At 36.3% G+C, this 26922-nt stretch overlaps 2 protein-coding genes, 1 long non-coding RNA gene and 1 other non-coding gene across 11 annotated transcripts; 1 reads left to right on the plus strand and 3 right to left on the minus strand.

The window, feature by feature from the left end:
- Window positions 1–312: 312 nt before the first annotated feature.
- On the minus strand, window positions 313–4621 carry LOC122576854 (protein YIF1B). Of its 2 annotated transcripts, none has more exons than XM_043747698.1 (4): window positions 4461–4621; window positions 1442–1527; window positions 1036–1368; window positions 313–957 (listed from the first exon to the last, which is right to left on the minus strand). In XM_043747698.1, the coding sequence occupies exons 2-4, from the start codon at window positions 1472–1474 to the stop codon at window positions 430–432; spliced, it is 894 nt and encodes a 297-aa protein (XP_043603633.1). In that variant the 5' UTR covers window positions 1475–1527; window positions 4461–4621; the 3' UTR covers window positions 313–429. The 2 variants fall into 2 exon arrangements, with proteins under 2 accessions (XP_043603633.1, XP_043603631.1); XM_043747696.1 differs by lacking the exon at window positions 4461–4621 and adding an exon at window positions 1827–2030.
- Window positions 2542–2613, minus strand: Trnac-gca. The gene has a single exon. It is a non-coding gene; the product is annotated as a tRNA-Cys (tRNA).
- Window positions 3066–26614, plus strand: LOC122576852 (ankycorbin). Of its 7 annotated transcripts, none has more exons than XM_043747691.1 (15): window positions 3066–3438; window positions 8434–8766; window positions 9035–9369; window positions 12843–13119; window positions 14781–15029; window positions 16230–16654; window positions 18170–18428; window positions 20179–21224; window positions 21407–22273; window positions 22328–22710; window positions 23932–24270; window positions 24411–24487; window positions 24795–24949; window positions 25374–25457; window positions 25693–26614. In XM_043747691.1, exons 2-15 carry the CDS (start codon window positions 8561–8563, stop codon window positions 25740–25742), a joined length of 4752 nt encoding a protein of 1583 aa, XP_043603626.1. In that variant the 5' UTR covers window positions 3066–3438; window positions 8434–8560; the 3' UTR covers window positions 25743–26614. The 7 variants fall into 7 exon arrangements, with proteins under 7 accessions (XP_043603626.1, XP_043603624.1, XP_043603627.1 ...); XM_043747689.1 differs by having other exon boundaries at window positions 3068–3438; window positions 25387–25457; XM_043747692.1 differs by having other exon boundaries at window positions 3068–3438; window positions 22481–22710; window positions 25387–25457.
- LOC122576855 lies at window positions 18873–19805 on the minus strand. Its single transcript, XR_006319925.1, has 2 exons — window positions 19346–19805; window positions 18873–19205 (listed from the first exon to the last, which is right to left on the minus strand). It is a non-coding gene; the product is annotated as an uncharacterized LOC122576855 (long non-coding RNA).
- Window positions 26615–26922: the final 308 nt, after the last annotated feature.

The following is a 26922-nucleotide window of genomic DNA, read 5'->3' on the forward strand; positions in this document are numbered from 1 at the left end:
CACCTTCCGGAGAATAACCGAAGTAAACAACGCGAATTATATCAATGTGTGTGTATACATGTACATATCTGCGCTATGGAATCACGCTCGCGAGGCAATTGCACTGTCGGTAATAATCCTCAGATACATTTCGAAATTCACGATGATTGATTAATAAATATTATATGAATATTATGAGACTGTCATAAAAAATAGTAAGAAACTTTGAAATAATTTACGATTATCATAATTCTTTTTATTCATAACTTAATTTATACAAAAGTATTTGGCAAAGGTTATAATAAATAGCAGGTTCATTTAATAAATAATAAGTAATTTTTGGAAGAAATTTTTATTATAAAAATGCACATATGATGTGAATAATCAAATAAATATACACATTTCGTTTTTATTTAAACGTATTTCAATTTCTTTCCACATTATTACTGATTAAACCAAATGATAAGATAACCACCACATTAGCACAGGTTGAATACCTGCTACAAATAGTATAAAATAGAGTCTCCTCTTATTTCCAGAAGCTGTGTACGGGCTATTTTGTGGAATGACTCTTAGCTTTAGCGACCGTATAAGGAAAAACCCTAAAGACGCGCTGAAGTACAATAAAACTATGTAATAGCCAAATTTTCGAAATAATAAGGAAACCAAAAGAGCTGTATTCATACCGACATATTTATAACCACAGTAAGCTAACAAATCTAATGTTGAAAGACTTGTCTCAAGATTCATCACATAGAGGCTTACAATATGCACAACTAGTTCCATGACTCCCCAAGCAAGAGCAGTACTAGCCAAAATACTTAACTGTTCTGGGGTGAAACGTTCCTGAGTTCCTGAAACTAATACAGCTGAAACTATGTATGTTAAAAACGCCATTGTTGGAATATACATGTCTGGTGCATTTGTTTCATAACGTGGTTGCAATGGAGCATCTTGTTCGTACTTCACAGACCAGTCCTGTTGAAAATATTAATCGTTTATTTTCGTTTATTTGAAGATAATTAAGTTCTATTTACTAGATTCAAGATAACCTACTTTATGAGTAAATGGAAAAAATAACAAAGCTAGCTTCGAAGCAACATAATTTGTGTCAACAGCAAAATAATATTTTAAAGCTGAAACTGGCACATATTTTTCAAATTGCTGTTTCCCAGATCCAACCAAAACATTTCCATATTGTACAGCCATGTTTGTAACTACTGGCTGTGTCAATAATTGTGTCGCAAATTGTGAGGTTGCATATTCATCCCCACGACTTTCAGGAGGTAGGTAATGTTGAATCGGCGTCATATTAAATCCATATGGTGGAGGCTGTTGTTCTGGCATGTTGTAACCATATTCTGGTACTATACCATTATCCATAGGAATCTGTTAGATCAAACAAGAACAAAGTTCTCATATTCTACAATAACTTATAATAAGTACGCCTGTTAATCTTTACCTGCTGATTATACATGTATGGGTTCTGAGGCATCGATGCTGATGCAGAAATACCAGCAGATGGGTCAAGTAATCTTTTTGGCTTCCCTATTAAAAATTTCTCATTTAAATAACATTACACAAAATATTATTATAATAAAACATAACTATCTCAATATAAAGATTAAAACTTTATCAAATAAGAGGCTTAGAAATCATAACCTCTATATAACGTTTCGTAATATTATATTATATTGTACGCATATTCTTCAATAAATGTAGAATATATTAATAAATAAATACATTATTTTTATTAAAATAAACTCATTACACTATCAAATCTAAACCACGAATAGTAATGGATTCAATAGATAAAATGACATACATTCATGGATCAACAAACTTACCTCGCCGCGGACTTGAATGATTATAATTCATGATTTTCGAATTGAATTCCTTGAACTGTTTATTAAAAGCACCAAATACTAATCAAAATTGTATTACTTGCGGGTTCAGACCCGATTATTTTCACAAAGAAACTTGAAAACAATGCATGCTACACGTCGCCATAGCACGTCATACGTTGCGTTGCGTTGAGAAGTTACAATTATTCCCACTCCCAATCTCAGTACATTGTAAGTCTGTCATGCTGTAGCAGATGCCCTTAAATTACTCTAGTTAATATAATTATCGACTACTAGTGACTTCTACAACTTAAATATTTGTTGAATAATTCTTCCAGTAAAATTTCTTGTACAAACTACTCATTTTCAAATGTCCAATCATTTGCTGATTAAGTCTAATATCACAAGAGGAAATGTAGAAAATTATTTTATATATTTTTAAAGAGAAGTACATATATGAAATAAGTACGTGAATATACGATTTAAAATATGTATTACAATATTCTCGTAATTTGCAATACATGCAAGTCTTATCATATTACATACGACGATAATATGCTTTTGTAGTTATTCATACTATAGCATTATAGGTTAAAATATTAAACTATCCTCTTATGCATTGTAAAATACAGATATAATATCTATATTATAATATATTATACTAATAAATATGAATTTAAAAAAGTTGGGTTTGGAATGGAGCAAAAATAATCAGATCAGGGGGCACCCGGGTTTGAACCGGGGACCTCTCGATCTGCAGTCGAATGCTCTACCACTGAGCTATACCCCCTGTTGTATTAAATATCTTTTATATACCAAATTTTAAAGTAATATTATCTACATATATTTTATTTACATACAAAATTATTTATTGCCTAACTTCAATAAACATATTATCCAATTATTAATTCAATATTTGTTAATTAAAGTTTAAAATCTCGCTGTTATTTTTTTAGTAAAAGATACAGATCACTTATTAATAGGACATTTATTACTAAAAATTTCTTTATACACTAAAATATAATAAAAATAACGAATTACGATGATATATAATAGGAAGATATTTATATCAAAATAAAATATACAGTATAAAAGAGACGTATTTACACGTTTCATTCACGTATATTTTTCTCATTACTCCACTTAATCCTTTTTTATGAAATATTAATTACGATCAATATCAATATCAATATCAATATCAATATCAATGAATAACAACGTAGAATTAATTAGTATCGTATCGACGTTGTTAATTTATGTTTCGACTGTCATTGAATGTAGCAAATTGTGAACGTAAATCAATCGAGGAAAATAAGGGAAATATAGTAGACCTAAGTAATAAGTGCGAAGATCCGATTCCAATCACAGAGACATATAAATGTTTCTGCCTCTGTTGATACGTTACTGAGACGGTGGTAACTAGGCAACCTTTACATTAACTAGTCGCGGTATCAAAGGGATGTTAGTGCGCGTCCTACCCTCGTGTGGTGCGCTTCAGGGTTCTTGAAACGTATAAACCTCGTGGACGATGCGTCAATCAGTGGCAAGTACATTTTTCAAGATTGCACTTCGCAATGGGAAATAGTCAAAAGCTGGGAGCGCAATTTTTCAGGAAGTAAGTTCTAAGCAAAGCAACATTGTCCCATATTATTTGCTCTTTCGGCACTTCCTATCGAATTCAAACGTTATCACTGTCAATGAAACGCACGTGTAATCCTCGGACACGGTGGCTCACGTTCGAAATAAAACACGTTATTTCAATAGTATGATAAATATACATTTGTATATATACTTTCAGGCACGTTATCATTTTTTAAGTTACATGTTAAAAATTTATAGACGAAAGCTTTATAGAGGAAAAATAAAATTAATGGAATTTGTGAGCAACGAGATGACTGTTGTTATACCGACAGACAGTGTACATGTGTATCGCACAGCAAGCAGTTGTAGATGGCCACATATCTACATACTTACGCAGTCATACATTTCACATCTACATTTTTCATAACATACTGTAACATACACTGTAAAACTATGTAAATAATATTTTTATAAAATGAAGATTTATATAAGCCTATGTTAAAAAGTTAATATGAAAATATTTATTAATCCCTATCGTTACAATCTTGATATGCCGCCACGTTTAAATCGTGCGACGTAATTTTTAATTTTCCCGCATTAACAATTATAATATGCAATCTGTCAGCTTCGTCAATCATATTTACCTTCAAAATAGCGTCCTGTTGGTCACACGTTAAAAATAATTTCTCACACATTTTCCATAACAAACTATTCTACGTGTTATTCACAGACGAGATCCGTATAACATATTCATCAATGAAATACGCTTACGATACGGGGCTTATCTGAAGAGGAGCTACTCGATTTACTTCAAACACGCTAATACTACCAACTCACATTCACTTTCATTAATTTTCTCAAATAAGCACGCAACGAATCAAAGGATAAGTCTCAACTGCGCCTCGTTCTTTCTTTCCGATCGTATTTTTCTAACGTTAATAAACAACATCTTGAGTTTGAGCAAAACTCTTTTGAGCAAAATTATTTTTCTGTTTGTTGAAGTGAGAGCAACATAGAAACTAGAAACTACGAGTTCGAGTTAAAAATTCCTCTTACCTCGATCATGCGCTTGCCGCTTCCTTCAGATCGATTCTCATGATTGTTCGTACGACTGTGATCGTTTTCGTGTTCTGCTGCCGATCGACGATCGCCAACGATCAGTTTGGTCACCAATAAACGCGATTAATCAAACGTTCTCACGAGGTTACTGCGCAGCGCACGTAAACTCACGTGAAACCGGAGATGTTATCATTAAATATTAACGACGCGCCATCACGAAGGAACGAAGGCCTCCGCGAATTATTAACGGAGCAATAACGATCGACGTGCGGCACGGTGAATCAACGAAATAACGATTTTCAGTCATCGCCGCGTTACGGCAACACGTGCACGTGGGTTCGTCGTACGTGTGTATAGATATCACTAAACGTTCGCCACTTCGTTACACAGCACCACGCTGATTCAGTACTCCAGCAGAAACGCTCTTGGAATTTAGAATGCACTTTTCTTGCTGGCGCTCACTATATTCATAACGTTGTAAAGATGTCGTGTTTCTTGCCGCTTTTACTTTCTTCCTTGCATGGTGTTGCATTACTTGTTAGACCCAGTTGCTTTTCTTTCGTCGATACGCGTGACGCGTTTACGACGTCTGGACTTCTCTCCACCACGAATTTTCTGAATTCTCTCGCGATCCAATTGACACTACTAGCGGAATTTCATAAGTCACGCGTTTGCAAATTTGCCGATACTGACACATCCTTTTCTATGATCTTGAATCTTTGCAATTTCGTTTAGGGCACGTACAATTCTCGATTGGATGTCCAATCCGTGACCAATCAGTAGGATAATTGTTAAAGTAATTAGGCATAGTTCATAGTGCGAAGATACGTAAAGAATAGAAAATAAAATGTGTTATTTATTTACAAGGTTAACTTTCTCAAAAATTCCATTGTTATGATGTAATTAAAAGTTAGGTTAAAGAGGTATTAATATTCCATAGGCTGACGTGACCATGTTAATTTGAAAAATATACGAAGAGCTTTCTTTTACAAACGACTATTCAATGGATTTAAATGGAAATACTTTCTTCGCTCCTATGTATCTGATAGTACTTTCTTCTTAGTTTGAAATCGATTTTTATCGCGATTCGCCGATCGTCTAGAGTCTAAAGACGCAAGAAGCCAATCCTTGACTATAATTATTCAAGTATTTAAATATTATTAAATGAAATAAAATAAAAATAGTATATAAATTAAAAATATTTCAAATTCTTACGATCGGCATGCTGTCGTATGTGTTAGGTTCTCCAAAACCTAACCTGTTTCATTCATTTCGTTTTATAAGGAAATAATAGACGCACAATCTTTCTGTTTTATATTAATTTATTGAATTATACACGAACATAATAATAGAAATAGAACGAAATCGATCACACACAATTCAATAAAATAATATAAAACAGAAATTGTCGTTCATCTATTATCATCTTATGAAACCAAAGAAGCTTTTCGGACAACCAAATACATCATTTTTTTGAACGCAGCGAGCAACAGAAGTATGCGTGCAAAGTGATGGTCGAATAATCGGATCGATTCGTCGCTGATAAAAACGAATCTCGCCAGGACGAATCTCCCTCCTCTGTAGGATTTTCAGGGAAAAATAGATCGTTACTTGAAAACCGCTATCGATTCTTCCATGCCGTTACACACATTATAAACTGACTGGAAGTCTGGTTCCACCTCCACGATAGCGTGACACGTGACGGGAAACAGGTTAGGAACGTAGACGCTGCTGTTTAAGAACGATGGTAACACTGTTCGAGGTGCAGAGCAAATTGCATTTTCGATGATGCATGTATAGGTTAGGAAACGATTTTCTGCATTTCGAGCGTGACGGGACGGATCTGTCAAAGTGATCCAATTTGGTAGAAATGGGTTTCATTGACAACAGCGATCAAAGCAGAAATTTGAAACGCCTATCTACCCTCTGTGCTTCGTTAAAGTCTCGCTTTTCAACGACACGAGAGATTCGTACGATCTGTTAATCTTGTCCTGCATAGAGTAAACTTTCTTTCTGAGTAGATTGTCATTAAAGTTCGTGTGGCCTGTAATTCGTGGTTCGCCGTGATCGTAATCACGGTTGTAGGGTAGATTCGATCGGGTTTTGTACTTTCCATAGTCCACTCAAATTAGACTGCCCTGTTTCACGGCGAACCTCAAGGGCACTCGTCAACACGTCCGATAGAGTCAATTTCGTTCAGTGCTACTGTGCCAGTAGCGTGCACAGTTGCTCGTCTTTAGTTTTCTTATCAAACTTCTTTTCCCTTGAAGATCAATCGATTCATATCGCTCTATTTTCCACGGCCGCATACGTCTTTCAAATTATACGCCGAATCCTCAGACTACGCCAGCTTTCTTCGTCTCTTATGGCGCTCCTATCCTTGCAGTTTAAAACGAGTTAGAACGAGCGTACAGAGTTTGTTGGCTCGCGCAATTATTTGAATTCGTTGTTCGACGAAGCAAGCGCGAGACGTTTTATCGGTCGCTCATTGTCTTGCGAGTTCTATCGCACGTTTTAATCGCACGGCGGGGGAAACGATGTAGGGGAGAAAGAAACGAAAATTGGAGATATGTCGACCTTGCCATGAAACCCGGCATAATAGCTCTCGACGAGTGATAGGTGTTGTGGCGTTAGGTTTCTATGGCAGCGAGTGACCTGGTCAATCCACCACGTGGTCAGTAACCGAGCTTTAAATTCGGGTCGAGTTTAGTGATAAACTTCTGATGGGATCTGCGATCGTGTCGGCTGTTTCGTATGAGAATGAGGTCTCGGTGTCAATCAATTTAATCATTATCCAAACTATTCGCTATTTTTACTTTGGAAAACGGAATCCGCCCGGAAACTTTCCGTACGATCGACATCGACGAAACTTACTTACGGATATTACAAAAATCTACATAGAAATTTTCACCTCGTCGCGTCGCCACGTTGTCAAATTTAGCTGCAACGCTGCGGGCATGTCCGTGAGTAGTTCCGTAGCGATTGTTGTTGCGATTGCTGTAAACTGTAAGGCGTTCACTGTCAGTCACGCAGTGGCTGTGTTTACTCCTGGCGCGCACTGATTAAAGCGTTTTCAGCCAGACAATATTTAACAATGGACAGTGCTAGAATTAGGTTGTGAAAAATGTGGGAGAGACATCAGATAGCCGAGGAAATACCCTCATTTTACATTCATTCACGATCAATTCTTATTCGTTGCGCGCTACTGTACCTTAATGTACATTAATTACACGCTTATAATAACCGAATAATAAATACTTATGCGACATGAAAGAGTATTAAATATTAATGACGTTGTTATCGTTCATAACTTCTTTATTGCTAATTTTATAGCGTTAACTTTTATTACTTATTTATGATCATGCAATTATTTAAGCGCAGTGGTATTTCAACAATTGTTTTACACCTAATAACAATGAGCTTTCCAATTACATTTGTTGCTTTTAATTATCCATTTGTTTACTTGTTCCTTCGATCAAGACGTCCAATTTGATTGCTTAATTATAAATTATAATATAATAATATAATAATATAAAATTAATTATAATAATATAAATTAAAAATGCAGAGAAGGAACCTCTGATAAATCCGTCGTACGATTTTTAAGACACGACAGAATATCGAAATGCTGAGAAATAAAGCTTGTAATCGACTGTAATAGAATTTAATCGTCTGTCTTCAACCAAATAAATCAGAGTTATGAAACAGAAGGTTTCCCTCGCTCGAAAACCATTTTCCAAATCTTTGCAATAACCTTCTTTTTCGATAACCCTAACATAATCTGCTATCTACACGCAACAAGAAAGCAACTTAAATTTACAGCTTACAGTACACGCTCCGATTTTCGTTGCATATATACGCGTATTCACTTAAATACCAAAGAGACTATAATGCAAAAAGATTACGTGGAATCTGTTAAAAATTTGAATTCGCTGGCGCGAACAAAGTTTACATGGAATCTTATTCGAAGGGCTGACCCAGTTCACGGGTAGAGGAACCGGACATTCTCTTCGGCGCGATGAATTCGATCGGCCGAGAGGGCGGAAGATGTTTCCACGCGAGGTCAGACCAATTGTGAACCGGTGGCAGAGACGGGCATGGACACTAAGACTCCACCGATCCCGTTGAAGGTCCAGGAGAAGCCAAAACCGAAGCAGCAGAAAAGTGTGGCCGACGTGTCCTTGCCCCCGCTGACACCATACAGGAATCATCGTCAGAGGCAGAAAACGCCTGGAACTCAGTGGTCGCGTGATGTGCCCAGCGCCGTACGGTATCAGGATCATCAGAAAAAAAGGCCTTACAGGTACACTTTCCCCTGCGATCGATGCATGCATTTATTCAACCGCTGCGCTGTTTAGCAGCAGGGTCTCGATTCTTACGCGTAAGCTGAACCATCGTTAGAAAACGTTTGAAGAAGTCGCGGTTGCGAAACGTCGGCAAATAGGAGGGATCGTTCTGCTTGAAATTTCTCCAACAAGTTCCGTGAATATTTTCATTCTCCTACGATCCTCGTACATTATTTCCGCGAGATTTCCTTTCGACGTGTAAAGGACGTCGTTCAACTTTTCCAGAGTGCTTCAAATCGGCGCCACGCCTTTGATGCACGCTTGCCAACAGGGCGACAGAGCCAGGGTTTTAAGGCTGTTGAGAGAGCAAGAGGAAACGATTGGCTACAGAGATCGTACCCTGAGGAACGCACTTCACTATTGCATGGACGCTGGAACCGCAGGTGCCGTCGCGGCGGCGGCACCGGAACTGGTAAATGCACCAGACGCAGAAGGACACACGCCGCTTCATTTGGCTGTCATCGCAGGTGATACGCAATTAGTGGCTGTTTTATTGGCAAACGGCGCCGACGTGAATGCCAAGGATCTGGAGGGACACAGTGTTCTTCATTGGGCGACTGGTATTTTCATGATAACGCTATGACGATCGATGACCACTAGACTGAGGATACTTACGCAGATTTGTGTTTTCCTGTATACGATTAAAAGAATGTAACGTAGATAGAGAATTATTTTCCCTACTGAATAGTATAATGGTTATTGTGACATTTTTTAGGTTATCTGCATTCTATGGATTTTTACGTTTCACATTTCACATACCTAAGCGCATAAAAATCCGCAGTCTAGCGATTACACTAGCGTCATACGAGTCTAATTATTACTGCACGATATGTACATACACACATATATATATACATTTACTTATTAATTTATGCATTTCTTTTATTATTTATTGCTTCTACCTTTCCATGTATTCACGTTTCGTATATTTCGATCTGTTTCGTTGTAATTTCGTTCTAACTATTAGTAATGCATAACTCTGGCCAAGGACTCTCTAAATAGCCTTATTTGCAATTGGCTCATAATTGTTTGGTTGCGTGGCACTCTTGATGCATTTCGTATACGTACATACACCATACATTCGAATTACGTATTTTACCGAAAAGTTTCAGTGTGTTCTTGGAAATCACTTAGATGTGTACATACTTCGAATCAATCAACCTAACCTTATCAGTCACTCTATCTTCCCCGTTATTTTCTCCTTATTTTACGTTTAATCTGTACATACAGTATGCCCGGTTTATCAAGAATCGCTCAACTATTTCGGAAAACATAAATGGTACAAAAAAATATTTCGGGGACAAGTTACACGATATACTGTACTCTTGTGTATTTCACTATACGATGACTTTGAAACCTCCTGCGGAGTACACGTTACAATTTTTGAACAGACACGTCTTTTCATTAGCACATATCTTTATAGTTCACGTTTGGAGGTTTTGAAAACACTACACATTTGTGTCTTTCGTATCATTCGCTGCATTGCAATCTTTGTCTGAGATCTGTCCATCTTTCATGTTTTTCCAAATATTTGAGCGGTTCGAAATAAATTAGACACATTGTACATGGCACTTTCTTTGTAGAAAACAATATTTTATACATGGTGTTCCGCCTATCACCTAGAATATCGCTGGTGTATTTAAAATTTCATACAAATATTTTCTAAAAAGATTCTCTAGTAATGTAGTCAGCGTATATTAACCATAGTTTTAATCTATCGAGGATGATTTATAAAGGAAGAAAATTTATCCCATCTTTTCCAAGCAAGTGTTTTATTTTAATTCAAAAGGAAGGTGGGAGTAACATTCTTTTATGTTATACAAAATTACAATATATAGCAAGAATATCATAATTCAAATTTTGTTCTAACCTTTTCGTTAACAGTATAAACAATACAAACTTACGTATATTTATATAATAGATATTTTAGAAAGATCTTAGAAATACAAAGACTAATACTAGAATTTGTAAAAGAAATTTGTTCATCGTTAAATAATCAAGCTACCAGTCATTTTCTATAACACTTGAAAAATTGTATTCCGAAAGAATTTCTTCCACGTAATATCCTTTCCTAATAGAGTCACTCGCTTCCAGCAAGGCGATGATATGTATGCAATGAATTTTCAAAGTCGAGACTAACCTATTCCTGAGAAATCAACCTTCCAATGGAAAAATTTTAACCTATAATTTACATTTATCTTTACACGCGCAAAAGAAATCCTTACCTGTACATTTCTATACTTCCAATCGCACTCTGTATGAAATCTTCTCTTGCTCATCCAAACGCTGACGACGTTACACCCTGCATGTAATATTCAATTTGCAATAACTGCATCTTGCGTGAATGGTAATTTTACGGTCAGAGAATACGCTGGCGATCAAGATTAGCCAAAGCGTCGTTTAAGTCCGCGGTGGAAAGTGGGCATAAATTGGCTTATAAAGAGTTAGCTTTAATTTCGTCGGATGAAAGGTCGAATCGCAAACGGCCACACGAGCTCAGTAACGATTCCTTAGAATTTGCGGAAACTGTGAATTACAGGGCGTATCTTTTCTACTAATCTCCGATAAAATAAGGGTTCAGTATTGGTCAGGTAAGGTTAGTGGGTCAGTTCTGGTGACGTCATTCCGGTTCTCTAAGGAACACGCGAGTGAGACCCACGCCGAGATAAACCGAGAGATTGACCATAGTCGTCCTTGGTGTATTCAAATGACCAGAGATTTATAGCCGTACACCGCAATTGCCTATGTTTTACGTTCGTCTGTCGGATTTACGGTATGAAAAAGAAAGTTTTCTCTATCGACGAGTCGCATCTGTGTAATTCACGAACGCCTCGAGTTGCAAGTGCGGACGCAACAAAGGCAACTTCTCACCAAGTAATATTCCGACCTACTTGTCGATGTCGCTGCTTTATCGCTTGTAACGTTACTCGCCGAGTGTTCCGAATACGGACACGCGGGACACGACGCTATCTTGCGAGTCTATTATCGAAGACAAGCAGAACTGTGGTCGAAGGAAGTCTATCTTACCAATGATGAGTCTATACTACGCGATTTGTTTGGCTTACATATGTACTCGTTGTTGATATTTTTTTCTTAGAAAGGCGACGGCTTCGAGAAAATACTTCCCATAAAAATTAGTTTGTTTGCTGCTGGAAACTTTATAGCTGATGTTAATTCAGATAAAACATCTTTTTGTATACATTTTATAATGTTAATATATATCGCATAATAACTGCTAATATTACTAATTTGCATTTTTCACTGACAGGATGGTAATTTATTTAAAGAAAACAAGAAATAAAAAGTTACAGGCGTACGCATAATAATGATGTTTTTAATTCTTACTACATAATGTTTATCAAATGATTTAATTTTATTATTGTAGCGAAAAAAGTTCATTGCTAGTTTAATATGCGTAATAAATTTATTTATATGTTTATATTTAAAATAACTAACCACCTTGAATTTCTTAGTATAAAAACAGAGACCTATCGTTCAAAATGTTTAATCCATGCTCTTATATAATTTATTACGACATTTGCAAAGCAAAAGGCCTACGAAGTTAATATATATATTAAATTTAAAATTTAAATTTATTTAAATTGCTACAGTACGAATGATATTATGTTGTTTAATAATAGTCATGAAAATATTTATTTATTTATTTCTTATTAATATCATTACAGAGTACATTATGTGCATTCTAATAAGCAGCTTTAGGAAACATTTTATGTACGATTAGAAGATTACGAAATATAAGGCATTTTAATTGATATTTAATTCACTGTAAGTAATTGGAAACTAAAAGTAATAAAAAAATAGCAATACAAAAAGTGTAAGCAACGAATCCCTTGAAACATTACAACTGTTTCTAAAAACTAAATTACCTTGAATTGCTATCTTCCTAATTATGATACCTTCTGAAGAAGGTTTCAAAAATTTGACTTGTTAGCAAACAATTATATCGCGATAAGCACATGCAAAGTTGAAATCTCGATAAAGAAATAAAGATGTATGTTCATTTGTTGTTCAGTGTGCGGGGAAGCAGAATGTGTTCGCTTGGTGTTAGCGGCGGGTGCTCGGCCATCTACACCCGATCTTCGCGGAGGATCTCCTCTTCACTATGCCGCTCAGTGTTGTGGTGCAGCCGCGACTGCGGAACTTGCTGTACCTAAGAAAGTTGGTTTAAAAGTTCTCCAGACTCTACTGGAATTCGGTGCCGATGTGAACGCGAAAGACGAAGATGGAAGACAGCCGATTCTATGGGCGGCAAGTGCCGGTAGCGTGGAAGCTGTGTTGGCTTTAGCGAGGTAAAGTTTGATTTCGTTCGAATACGCGGTCTTTCACTGTCGTTGAACGTCAACGCCGAAAACAATCCTATTTTAAGGTAGCTTATCGCGCAAAGAATGACGCTTTAAATTTTAACAATACATAATGGTAATTTGAGAAAATAATTCTTTTTAAAACTATCACATTCATAAGTGACGTCACTGGAGTTAGAATTGAATTTTGCAACGTTAAATATTTATATCGTAAAATGTATGAAATACTTTAACTGATTCTCGAATTCATGAGACTTTCGTGCTTCGGAACGGGTCGGCAAAACTCGGGCGAGATCGAGCCGGCTCTCGAACGTATAAAACTCGTTAAGATCTCGAAACTATCCGACTGCGTGCAAACATATCGAGATCTCGAAACTATGCAACTGAAACTGCATGTGAACGTACCGCGATCCCGAAAGTACCGTAATATATAATTAATTAATTGTGAGATCTAGAAACGATCCGATTACGTATGAACGACGAATATGTATTGAAATTCTGTAGCTACTTACATATTATATGGTGGAACTGCAGAGAAACTACCTCCTCTCCGATTTCGATGATTTTGAAATATGTTGTAAACCTCGGCATGTTGAATATCTTTTTCCTATACATATAAATGGCAGTCGGTCTTGATTTTTGAGATATTTGCTAAAAACTGTCGGTACCACTATAGAGAATTCTGCCTATAGTTGTGCGTTCGTAGCAAGGTATGCGTTAATATTGTTTACCGGCCGTTCCACAATGGCGGTCAGATAAAATGACATCTAATCTAAACCTAAGAAATTTCCGGGGGATAAGGCCCAATATGATGTAGAAGACCTCTGGCAACGTTCTTAGTATTCAATGACACTAGAGGCCAGGAGCTGCTGTAGTTAGAAAGAGAGTAAACAGTAACGAAGAGGAGAAAGAAAGGCGTATTACCAAGTATGTTTAAAAAAAAGAATTATTTTTATGACTTCTCAAAAATTTACTTGCCAATGTCAAAAACAATGACTTTTATACCCAATGTTGTGTTTGCGATTACTTTCTCATTATTAACTTAATACTTCTTTTTCAAAGTGGAAGAATGTTGTATGTTACACTAGCTGCTTCTTCCATTAATACAGTGAACAATGAATTGTTTTTACATTCCCCTGTAAGTTTTATGAAATGTAACATACATCCTTTTCCCAGACAACCATTCAATTAAGGTTAGGCGTCATACGCTGCCACAGATGTACAATTAAAAGCAGAATTCACTGTAATGGTATCGACAGGATTTACGAACATCTCGAAAACTAAGCCTGGTCGACGGTTCTGTGTACAGGAAAAAGTTGATAAAAATTGTTAAAATAGGAGAACAAAAATTAGAATGTTAGGAAGGAAAATAGTTTGCAATAAATAAATCCGAAAAAGTTTATTACCAAAATCAGCGGGAGGATATACCTTATGAGGCAAAAGGAATCATTCCGATTGGTCAAGCGATTTCGAATACATCGGCGAACCCAAAAAAGGAAAGAAGAAAATATATCTATCGAATTGAGATGCCTTCCATCTTTTCCCAAGTCAGTATACAAATCATCAAAATCGGGTAGGAAGAAGTTTTTCGATATATGTTCAACGAAGAAAGAAGACGAATGATTCTAAAAGCAATAATTAAAATATAGAGCCGGTGGCTCAGCTGCCGCAGGAGCTGCAGACAAGGATGGCCTGACGGCACTTCATTGCGCTGCTTCCAGAGGTCACGCTAGGTGCGTCGAGGCCTTAGTGAATCTCTGCGGTGCGCACCCTGATCACGTAGACGATAATGGATGTTCAGCCCTACATTATGCTGCCACTCTTGGTCATGCTGATGCTACAGCCTTAATTCTAAAGTTAGGAGCCGATCCGAATCGACAGGATCGAAAGGGTAGAACGTAAGTACTGTAGAAAGCTAGAACGAATGTTCATTGAAGCACAGACTTCGATTTTATGATACAATTTTGTCGGTTAAAATAAAAAAGAATTGTATTGATATTAACAATTGATATTATCAATTAAAACAGGAAATTTATTTTTCACTAATCTATTAAGTAGATTGGATGTGCATAGTTCTCAGAGAATACTCGTTCTAGTTTTCTATGGTAAAAGCATCATAAACGAAAGATTTGTTGGGGCATTTCAACATCTTGATGTATGACAAAAGTAATAGAAGTTTAGATTTCTATTTCGAGAGTCTTTGGTAGTAATCGAATACGCGTTTAATTAGTGGTATCAAAACAGCGAGGTCATAAATTAGAACGTCTTTCTTAAGCTAAGGTTTATAAACTGAGTGCATTCATAACTTAGTAAGTTTTCAGTAAATACACTTGAAATTTTTTAGGAAGGGTTGTAATCAAATTATCTTTTGATTAAATTTAGAGTTCAACGAAATCTTATATTTCTATATATCTAAATAAAATAATAAGAAAATTTATATTTATATTGTAATTTAGATAATTTTTACTTTCCTGTAAAGTTAAAAACAGGTCAATTTTTCAATTATACCATTGGATGATTTACATCATACGTACAGCGTCTTGAACTAGGTCCCTATGTCTCTCAAAATGTCCCAATTTATAATTATTTTCTTTACGACCTACCTATACTTTACCAATAATTTACTCCTGACCAGTTTTACGACCTTACTGTATTTCTTCTACTGACCATACTGCGTCTATGTCAATATTGATTTTGTGGTGTCAGTAGTAATAGAATTAGAATTCATAGGTCATAGAGTTCATTGACACTATTATCTTGCATATACACATACGTACATACATAATAATAGGACAATACCAGACAGTCTATAGATACTACATATAGACAGACTGTCATTATCAATAATGATACACGTTTCTGATACAATGTACTTACATACATAGACGTTGCCTTTAGATATGAAAACTAAGAAATGTGACTCGAGCAGTTAAAAAGTTAAAATGAATGTATAAATGGAAATGAGCTAAAATATGTAATATCTGGCTTCCAGGAAATCAAAAAAGTTAAATCAAACGAGAATACGAAAAATATTCAGCTTAGACGAAAATACAAAGAACGCTCAAAGTTAAAAAAAAAAAAAATCTGAAATATTTTAGACCAGCACTTTGTGCGGCAGCGAAAGGCCAACTGGAAACCTTGAAGATTCTTGCCCAACACGGTGGTTCTCTTTACGCAAGAAGTGTACGAGGAACCGGTGTCGCCCACGAAGCTGTTGCTTCCGGTAGGATCGAATTAATCAAATGGTTGGCGAAAAAACGGCCAAGCACTTTGGACGTTGCCACGCAAGATGGCAAGACACCTTTGCACGTGGCTGCCCTTCATGGACATTTGGATGTATGCAAGGTTCTTCTGGACAATGGCGCGAGGATCAATGCTGTTCTCCGAACTAGCAAAGGCAATCTGATGACAGCTCTGGACGCGGCGCTTTACAGGGGGCACAGGGATTGCGCGAAATTGATCCAAATGCACGGTGGTACTACGGCACAGAAATTGAAGATGCAGAAAACTGTGCCGAATAAAGGTCAGGTCAGGTATATACGTATTTATTTACAAAAATGTCTTTAAAGTGTATTAAGTATAAGAAAAGTTTTATAACGTGTATTATACGTAGAAAAAATTTTATGTTCTATGTTATGAGCTTCAGAGACGCAATATCAGACTTTTTGGCTAAACATTTGGCGTTAAAATTTTTCTTATAAACCGCCACTTTTTCTTCATAACTTTATTCCTAGGGACATTTGATAATTCGTTGTAACAATGAGTATCAATAACACGCGAATGACAATCTCCATTAAGATACCGGTACGAGATAGCCATAATTTGCATATTTGTCGTACTAAACCGTAATCAAATTTGATGTATCACTTCCTATTTATGGTACAAGCTTTATGGACATTTGTGACAAGCTTATTATGTATTATATACAATTATTTTATCGTATCCTTTTGCGAGGTTAGGGATCTTCTCATACGCTATTGAAACTTTTATATCTTAATGAATATTTTTATTTCTAACGTATCATTTAGTTTAAGTGAGCCATCCGATACATACGCATCCTATCGATGATGTTATCGAGTGACGCTCACGTGGATCTCCTTACCTCAAAGGGTTTCGTCTGTCATTGCATGTGATAATATTCTCTTTTCATTTTACATTACTTATAATATATATACGAACAACAACTGTCCCTAGCCTAATATAGAAACGACATAAAAAAGTAACAACTCTGTAGTAAAATTTTGCATTTCATTCTAACAGAAATGTCGTTTTCATAAGACGTACGATGTACCCAAGTCTTTTGTTGATTGCCACGTATGATACGTGCTAAATGCGGTTGTGATTTGGCAAAGGAAGTGATGCACCGGTGAGATACGAATAGGACGATGTGCAAAGAGATTGAATGTTTATATAAAAATATGGCTTACGTTAAAATATTCATTTGATTTCTGACAAGAGGTTTGGTTATAGATGGCAAAAATATGTGTTGTCAGTGGTGAAAGCTGCAAGACTGTGGTAGTGTAGTATGACTGAGAATCAAGAAAGTTATCTTACAATTCTACCAGTTGTCTGAGAATCCTACAAGGTTCACGTGTGAATCATTGAAAAGTTATTCGATAGCAGTGAAAGAGTGGACAGGAAATTATTGTTGTGATAATACTAATTGCGATTAGTAATTGTGGCGATAGTGGCGGTTGTAATAATTGAAAAATAAATTGTTCGAGACTTGTCAAAGGGGATCATGATTAGATTTTATAAGATTTATCAGAGAATCGTAACTGAATGTTCCGAGACTTGTCGTAGAACTGTGAATAAATTGTTCAATGTTTTTCAAGAAATTGTGATGACAATATCCGACTTACTTGCGTGTTTGAGAACCAATACAAGTACGTTCATTTTACCAAATAGTCGATTTCGTATTAGAACAAAATTTTCGTTCGTAAATGCTGGAACTTTTACCAATTTCCCTTCGAAGCAATTTCCATAATAGTTTAATTCGAATTTTTTGGATTTTTCATTTTTATCGAATCGATTTCAGTATTCTCAACGAAATTGCGAATGAGGCATCTGGATAGCAGCACCGATACGGAAAGCAGTCCCCGTAGACAAGATCGTAGTTACAAACTTCCGGAATTATACTACGAGGAGCAATGGATTAAGAAGAGAACGCGACGAAGAGGAAATTTAAGAAAGTTGGCGCGCCAGGATAGCCGGAGCTTCAGCGAGGAAGAAGTTAGATTATCGAAGTCATCCTCGAAAAAAGATCATCAAAGGAGAGCTCGTAGTGAATCAGCACGGTAAGATATTTTTAAATTACATACGGTGTTTCCTAGAGTAACGCGTCGGTTGGGGACACCGACTGACCGCGTAGTTGCGGAAGCTGAAGTACAGTAGATGTATTAAGCTGCCCCAAAAGTTTCTTTCGTTTTATTGAATTACGTATGATCCATTTTGTTCCAATAGAACAATGATTCAATAAAATAATATAAAACGAAAAATGTTGTGCATCTATTATTTCTTTATAAAATGAAAGAAACTTTTTGGACAACCTAATACATACATACGCATATTTATATTTTTCCAATGCATAATATGTGTTATTCAAAATTTACACTTGTTACATTCACTCGTTATATCCTTCACTGCAAAATTCTTTGATGCTAGTTGGAAAGTGCTTGTAGAAAACACTGTAAGTGCCAAGAAACAAGTCTTTATAAATTTATGCATTAATATAGTCGAAATTTTTGTACAGAAGGTATTTTTATTTTATAGAATTATAAAGTACAATGAAATTATTATTTCTGTTCTTCAGTCTTTCATTGTAATTTGCCCGAGTTGCAATTTAGTTGTTTTCTCTTCTTTCTTCCACTGTCGTTGCACATAATATCGTACATGATGCATGTTCTTTGTAATTTAAACATTGAAAGCATCATTTAAGCCCATTTAGCATCCACTGATGCAGTGTCGTTGTGAGCGTCGTGTGAATGCCGACTAAAAGTGCAGCATCTATCTCAAGTGCCCGGGAGAGACCGCACTTTCGTATTTACCCGTGCTACGCCGAAAATAACCTATTCCTGCAAAGAAATATTTCATAAGTTCATCTTAACGTACTACATTTCGAAAAACTACAAATTTTTAAGTTCTATGACAGTGCAAGTGAACTCGACGGACAACTTGCGAAGGAAAATGCAAATACAAAGTGCAGTGGACTTACTTTGAAATATAACACGATCTTATAGGGAGACATAGAGGAAAAAGACAGACAGCTCGACGTGCGCTTCGACTGAGACGCATGTGGCAGTGCAGCATCGGCGATCAAAAGCCTTTGCTGATCCGATACCGAACACTCGAGTTACAAGCTACGAAATATTCCGTTAAAAGCACCGCCGGCCACATCGCTGCCACGATTCACTTACAATCTGTAAAACTAATAAACTTCGTTAACGTAGGAAGACAAACAGCATAAAGCAAATGAAACGAGCAATGCTATGTTTTGATATTGGCAACACTGGAATCCCGAGAGCCTGACGTCTCTCCCGGGACGCCATATTTCTCATAATTATATTCTTTTTCTATTCATTTACGTTTATCAAGCATTATGTTTCTTTATTTTCCTCGTAAAAAAAGCACAAAAAGAACTCGACAATTTTTAAATGCTGAAAATTTGGAGATTTGTAAACGTAAATATTCGTTAATTTGGAAGTGTAAGAGATTGAAATTTTGGAAATACAAAAACCTAAAAACCTAAATGTTTGATAGTTTGCAGGTTTAAGAATTTGCAAGTTTGAAAGTATGGGAATTGGGAAATTTGAAACATAATGTTGAAAACATAAATTGAAACATTCAGAAATTATACTTTCAAATCGCACGAATATAATTCCTTTATTTGATTACTATCATAATCGGAAACTACCAATTATTCGGGAAACTTAAAATAATAATAAAATATCAAATAATTCTGCAGAGATAATAGTAACGAATAGTAACGAATCCATTATTCGTTCAAAAGTACACTCTTAAATAAATAATAATGACAAAATATTGTAGGTACGAAGAAGATGATACCGATCGAAAATTGAGAAGGGAAAGAAGTAAAAAACGATCATCGAAATCCAGACACGACTCAAGCGGATCATCCTCAGAGTCAGACAGCTACGAACGCGCTAAAGACACGTCGAAGCAAAAATTCGATTCGAGAAAAGACGAGAGCAAAACTAATGGAACGGAGGGTTCAAAGAGAGACGATGACGATGAAAGCGTGAGCGACGACAGCTTGGAAGTGGTGGTGGTACGAAAATCTTTGGAGAAGAAATGCGAGAAGGTGGTGTCTGGAAGAAGATCAAAGACACCTAGGGAAAGTTCCAGAGAAACGAAATTCACAAAGACTCACAGGAGCACCAGAAGGAAATTGAAATCCAGCAGATCGAAAACATCGGACAATGGCGAGAGTACAACCGATCGAATGCATTCGCTGGACAAAGAACAAGGACCAACAGAATCTACGCTTCACAGCGAACAAACGCCTAGAACATCGATAGACGAAGAAAAGCAAAACGAAGGGAACATCGTTGAAAGTCGATATCGTAGAGACGTGACCGACAGCACCAGTCAAGAAACGGTGGAACGCGTCGTAGTGACAGCGATGGTCCATAAAGATCAAGGTCCAGATACGCCAAAATCCGTAGCGGAAGCTTCGAAGGAAGTCACCTTCGACGACAGATTAAGAACGGAAGTGATCGAGATGCAAGAAATAGCGGGAGACGTCAGTTCAGGCAAAGCGGACGATATTTTAGAGCAGAGTGACGCATCACGTACCGATCTCGTGCAGAAAGCTGCCAGTTTGAAGAAAGATGTGGAAGAAATGAGACAGCAGGTTGTGCAGGAGAAAATTCAACAGGAGGAAGGCTCGAAGCAGAGTCGGGAGAAGGAAGATTCCAAACGGGACCAAGAGAAAGAGGATGTAAAATCAGACCGAGAGAAAGAAGACACGAAAGCCGTGGACCACACGAGAAAAGATCAGGATGATCAAATCGAGACCTCGTTCAGTGATGGGGCAAAGAAGAAAGATAAGAGGAAAGATGAAAGCGAGAAAGGTAAGACTTTAAACGGAATAATAGCTGGACTGCAAGTATGTCAATATCATTGTTACTGAATTTATTTTTATGCATAATATATTGAAACTTTAACTTACTGTTAAAGAAACATTTTTGTTAATTCCCTGTAGATTTGACTGAAAAAAGATTTCTGCCAATTTTCTGTAGAGTCCTCTTTCCAGGCAGGTTAGACGCACGCGAGCCGACTGAGTCGGAAAGTCCCACGTTGGATTCTGGAGAGTATCAACAACACCAGAGCCGACAGGAAGACGATCTTGTTTCCAAATCAGACGAAGCGTCATCTGGAACGAAACCTGACGAGAATCTTGATAAAGAGACGCGTAGTGAGAAAACGGACGTGTCTGAGCCGATCTTAGTGAAGGACCACGAAGATTCGGAGAAAACGACCAAATCTGAAAGTCCGGAAAGTCAAATACATTTAGAGAAAGAGGACACTACACCAAGGACAGCCGTGGAAGGCGTTTCACCATCAGAAGGAGAAGAGAAAAAGTCGACGTCGGAAGAAATGAAAAGTAAATCAAAAGTTAAATCTGTAACCGTAAAAAGAAAGGCGTCTTTCGATGAAAAAAGATCAAAGTCTTCGTCTTCGAAGTCGGATGAAAGTCCCAAAAAGAGCGGCGGGACCCAAAGGAGGAAAGAATTTGGTAAGAAGCGCGAATCTTCCACGAAAAACGTTTCCATGAAATTGTCCACGGAAAAAACGAGCAAAGTAGTTGCAGAGAAGACGTCAGAAGTGCAGAAGGAGGATGAAATTGCTGTTGACGGCGTACAAACGAAAGAGTCACCGGATGAAAAGGAACAAGCTGTTCATAGAAAATCTGTCGATTTCTCATCCTCTAAAGACTCTGCGTTAATGGAAGACGAATCGTTAAGCACAGATACACCAATTGCCACGAAACGAAAGATTTACGACGAGGAGGAAGTTGCTCAAGACTCGTCTCCTGCAAAGTCCGATTTAGAAGATCATAAGGATGAAGACGAAGCTAAAAAAGTGAAGAAACATCCTATGGAAGACGCACTGGGGACAGGTGAGTACTGAAATCACTCCATGAGTGTCTTTATACCGTTTCCCGTGCTTTTAGTAGAGACCTTTCGATATATCGACGAAAGTTCCTCAAGTTCTCCGAAATCGGCGCAAACCAGACGCTCGAGACCGTCAACGGGAAAGATTAGACAAACTGGACGATCGTCGGTAAGAAAATGTTTGTTCGAAAGTTCAGAAGAACGTTCTCCAGATAGGAGCGCTATAGTGGCGGTGATTGAGAGTCCAGAATGGGATGAAGAGGACGAGGAAATTGACAAGGAGATCAGAGACGCTATCGGGGAGGACGGAGAACACGAGACGGAAGCCGAGGATGATAATGAGATGGGTGTCATCAGGGTATTGCCAAGCACAAGCGAGGAAGAAATGTCTCGAGCTGGTCATGATGTTTGCAGGACTTCGGCGACCGACTCGTTACCCCAAGTAGGCTAATTCTGAAAATAATATAAAATTAAAACTGGTAGAAAAAGTAGGATGGAAACAGTATTTAGTCTTTCCTCATCGTTTGTAAGACTGGCGATAAACCGCCATGATTGATCTTACATCTTTCCCTGCAATATACTTTGTGACATATTTAATGGGGAAAATTACATTACTTACCGTATTTCAATTTTTGTAAGTTTATTTTATCCTTTAAATCAATATAATGCAATTCAATGTGACATTTACTATACACCCAGTATAAAAGTATGAAATATAATTTTTAATGTTAGTAATTACGAAATAGATGTATGTATAATCGGTTTAAAAGATAAAATAAACTTCTTGTACGTGAATTTGAAAATGTTTATGTTGAGGTTATTAGATGTATAATGAGAGAGACGCATGGATAAATTATAAGGTAGAAAATATATTTGAAATACGGAAGTGAAAAAGATACAAAAGTTGAAATAATAATATGAGCTGGTCCAGATCCGCACGCTAGCAGTGTTACTCTGTAACTGAAAAACCCTGAAGCCAACGTCACCTTTCGACTGTTTATGGCCTGCCTTCTTCGCAGTCTTTTGTCTATGCGCTGTCGATGGCTTCAAATGCTTTAGAAAGCTAAAAAGACCAGATGTAGAGTTTTCTTAAAAGCAGTGACCTTCAACACCCTCCCTAAAACTCTACATCCTTACAAACAATTATCTTCCAATATTTTCCGACTCTTGTCATAAACATCTGGACCTTGACTTCGTCAATGCCTTCACAAACACATTTGCCAGCCAGCTTTCTCTTTTCTATTCAAATTAATTTATTACTAAAAAAAAACAAGAAGGCTAAAAAGACCAGATGTAGAGTTTTCTTAAAAAGGTGGTGACCTTCAACAGTTTATAATGTTAATAACAACATGCGAGTATCATTCGTATTTATTCGTATCGATTAGTGATAGAAATTTATGAAACTTGAAAGGCATATAAATGCACAAGATTGCCTTGGCCATTTTTCTCAAATCTGCCATCGAGAACATTTCATCATGTAATGTCATATTTTAGTACGAAATAGATTCACATTAATTTGTAATATTGGATTCACATTAATTCGTGATATTGAAACATCATATCAACAATAGTATTGTAATACATATTGTGTAAATAATGTTGCAACCAAAAGATTGTCTTCTCGTAACTTAAAACAATTATTTTTTCTCTTCATTTCACAAAGGTACAATCCGGTACTCGAACTCGTTTGACACGAGTTCAAAGTCCTCAGGAAAGTAGAGTCAGTCGACTGCAAGGGAAACAACGCCGTGACAGCGGCGGCAGGGATAGTGGCATAGAACCCAGCCCTAGGGTATCACGGATACCGAGAAGAAGGATCATGAAATGTTGTCCAAACAGCGATAAGCAACAATCCCTTAACAAAGACACCATAATAAGAGATGTCCAAATCAGTTTACGACGATATCACTTGGAAAGAAAGATATTTTTCCAACTGATGGAACTGAAGAGACTACAGATACGTCATGGCAGAGCGAATGAACAAGTTTTGGTTAAGAGACAAGTAATAACCTTGCTTATTTCTCCCTATAAAATGCAACATAATCTATGCATTGATCTGTTTAATTGGAATTTAAGATCTTATTTAATTCAAAATACTTAATGAGAATCTAAAATCACACTGAATTATATCCTTTGTTTCAGGTGGATGCTTTCCATAAAGCTGGGATGTCTGGACCCACCCTTGGTGTGGCAAAATACGATCAACCCTTAACGTTCAGGTTATTGTTTTCTAAATATAAAAAATACGCTGTTTAAAACAATTAGACGATCTTTTTTTTGTGTCACTTTGATTTTTATACCCATTACTCCTATCTGTGCATTTTTTGTAACGACTGTCTTAAAATCAATTTTTTTAAAAGTATCATATGAATAACATGACAGTCTATCAAGTCTATATATAGGACTCGTTTGCTGCTGTTCCTTAATTCCTTAATTTCCTTATTTGACTTTCCTTTTTTGATTCCTTAATTGACTTAGCATATATTTTTATAGTATTGTGAATGAAAAAGTAATATTTCTTACTAGGCACTTCGAGGCCTTTCTGTACGATCAGCTGAGGAAGATTCAAAAAAGGCCAGCAACTCCAGACTTCTGTATGGAAGCGAAGCAATGCATCCAAAAAACTCACCGCTGTCATCACGCCACTAGTGCTTACACTTCCTTCCCTGCGTACACATATCGTACGTTATTTCCGTGCATTGCCATAGTTAATAAGTTTCAGGATTCCATTTCAGACGTTTATACGTGAAATAGTCGAATAATAATAAAATTTATACAATGTTAATTGTATTTTTTAATTTCTTTTAATTATCAACGTTTGATGTGATAACATTTGGATAATATTTCTCAATCTTCCCCCATTAACGTTCTAATTAATTAATGAGTTGGGAAGTAATAGAAAATTCTTTCATAAGAAATTTTTATACACAAAAGTTTCGCAACGTCTTTTTGAAAGAATATCCATGAGACACATATACATAATCGCGAAAAGTTCAAAGGAATGTTACTATTTTTATGATTAATAATTCCGAAATGGTATGCTGAGTACGAGAATCCAATCCAAATGACTTTCAAAAGGAATCAGTTTCCCTATTGTGATTGTAGATTATAATTGCAGTAGGTGGAGGCGGCCAAGAACAAGCGGATCTTCTTCCGAAGATAGAGAGCCGTGGAAAGGGGCAAATGAGGGTAAAATCTAATTACTTGAACAGAAAATAATTATGTAAGAGTTGCATTAGTGCGATAATGAAATACTAAATAATTAAATAGTAAATAATTAAATACTTGATTCAAATCAAGTTAGTTTGTGTCAAATGAAATCCTTATGTGCTTATTTATTTGAACAAAAATAATATAAGTAATGCACGTGTTTCTTTAAAAATTACGTTACGAAACTGTACAAAAAATTCTATCTTTGTTGCAGGTGGAAGTAACACATGGAGAAGAGAAGCAAATAATAGCTCTTCCAGCTGAAAGACTGGATCGTTCGAAAAAATATTACGTAACGTTCACTGTAAGAGGGGAAGCACAACAAGAAATCGAGAAGCCGAAATCATCAATCGGTATCCAAAGGAATGCCAAAAGTGTTTAGGAAGTCTTCAACTGCATTTATCGTATCTTCCCACTGCGGTGATTTTGACTACGTTTTTTCTATTCGAAGCAATATCAAAAACGTTTCCTATACTTTTTTACACAGTCTTCTATTCTACCAATCTTCATACTATGCAACTTTCATAATAATTTTAACTTCATACTATGCAATGTTTCACATTGGATTTTCTACGATAGTATAAATTGCAGCTTCATGGAAAAACATTGATTCTCCGGTTTTGAAGTAATGAGAATGGCAAAACAAAAAGGAAATTCGAAAACTGCCAGAGAAGAACGGTTCATGTATATACTTAGAGTATGAAGCAGAATGTATTCTGTATAAATTTCATTAACATCGCTGTAAAAATAATCAATGGTATAAACGTGTAAGATTGTATAATGTATTGCATCGAAAAAGTTCTATGCATGGACCCTCAATTTTATGACACGCGAATTACATTGTGTATAAAGATTCAATTGTATTAGATAAGACAAACGCGAACTTTTGTAAAATAAGCTAGATTGACTCAGTTCAAGTTCATTGAAAAGATCTCTTAATCTTACCTTAGTGTTACATTAAATTGTATTCATTAATACTGGTCAAGAAAATACGAATTTATTCTATGTGTACAATAAGAGATATTTCGTTCCTGCAAAAGCAGGGGCCATGTTGCATACAGGTTCTGTATATTTGTGTAAAGGAATCCGCTAACATGTAATTCTGTGTAAAATAAAGAGAATCACGAATCGCATAACTCAGATTATCTTAAACTCATTTTTACGTACATGTTTGAACGACAGCAAGCGTTTTATAACTTCCCCACAAATCTTAATAAACGTACGTAAATGCGGTTTTCAAGAGGGCGTTTTTGAATCAATTTGTAACTCAAGCATATTTAAAACAAAAAATAAATGAAAAAATGAAAACAATAAATAAAACAAAATAAAACAGCCATAATTTTTCTTTGCGTTATTATATAAAACAGCAGGTGCAATTTTTTAGCATATCATACATAAATTCATGCATAAACAGATAAGGTCAACTTTCTATTTATGATGCATT

The sequence above is a fragment of the Bombus pyrosoma genome, linkage group LG17, assembly GCF_014825855.1.
Source record: "Bombus pyrosoma isolate SC7728 linkage group LG17, ASM1482585v1, whole genome shotgun sequence".
In the NCBI taxonomy this organism is placed as follows: Eukaryota; Metazoa; Arthropoda; class Insecta; order Hymenoptera; family Apidae; genus Bombus; species Bombus pyrosoma.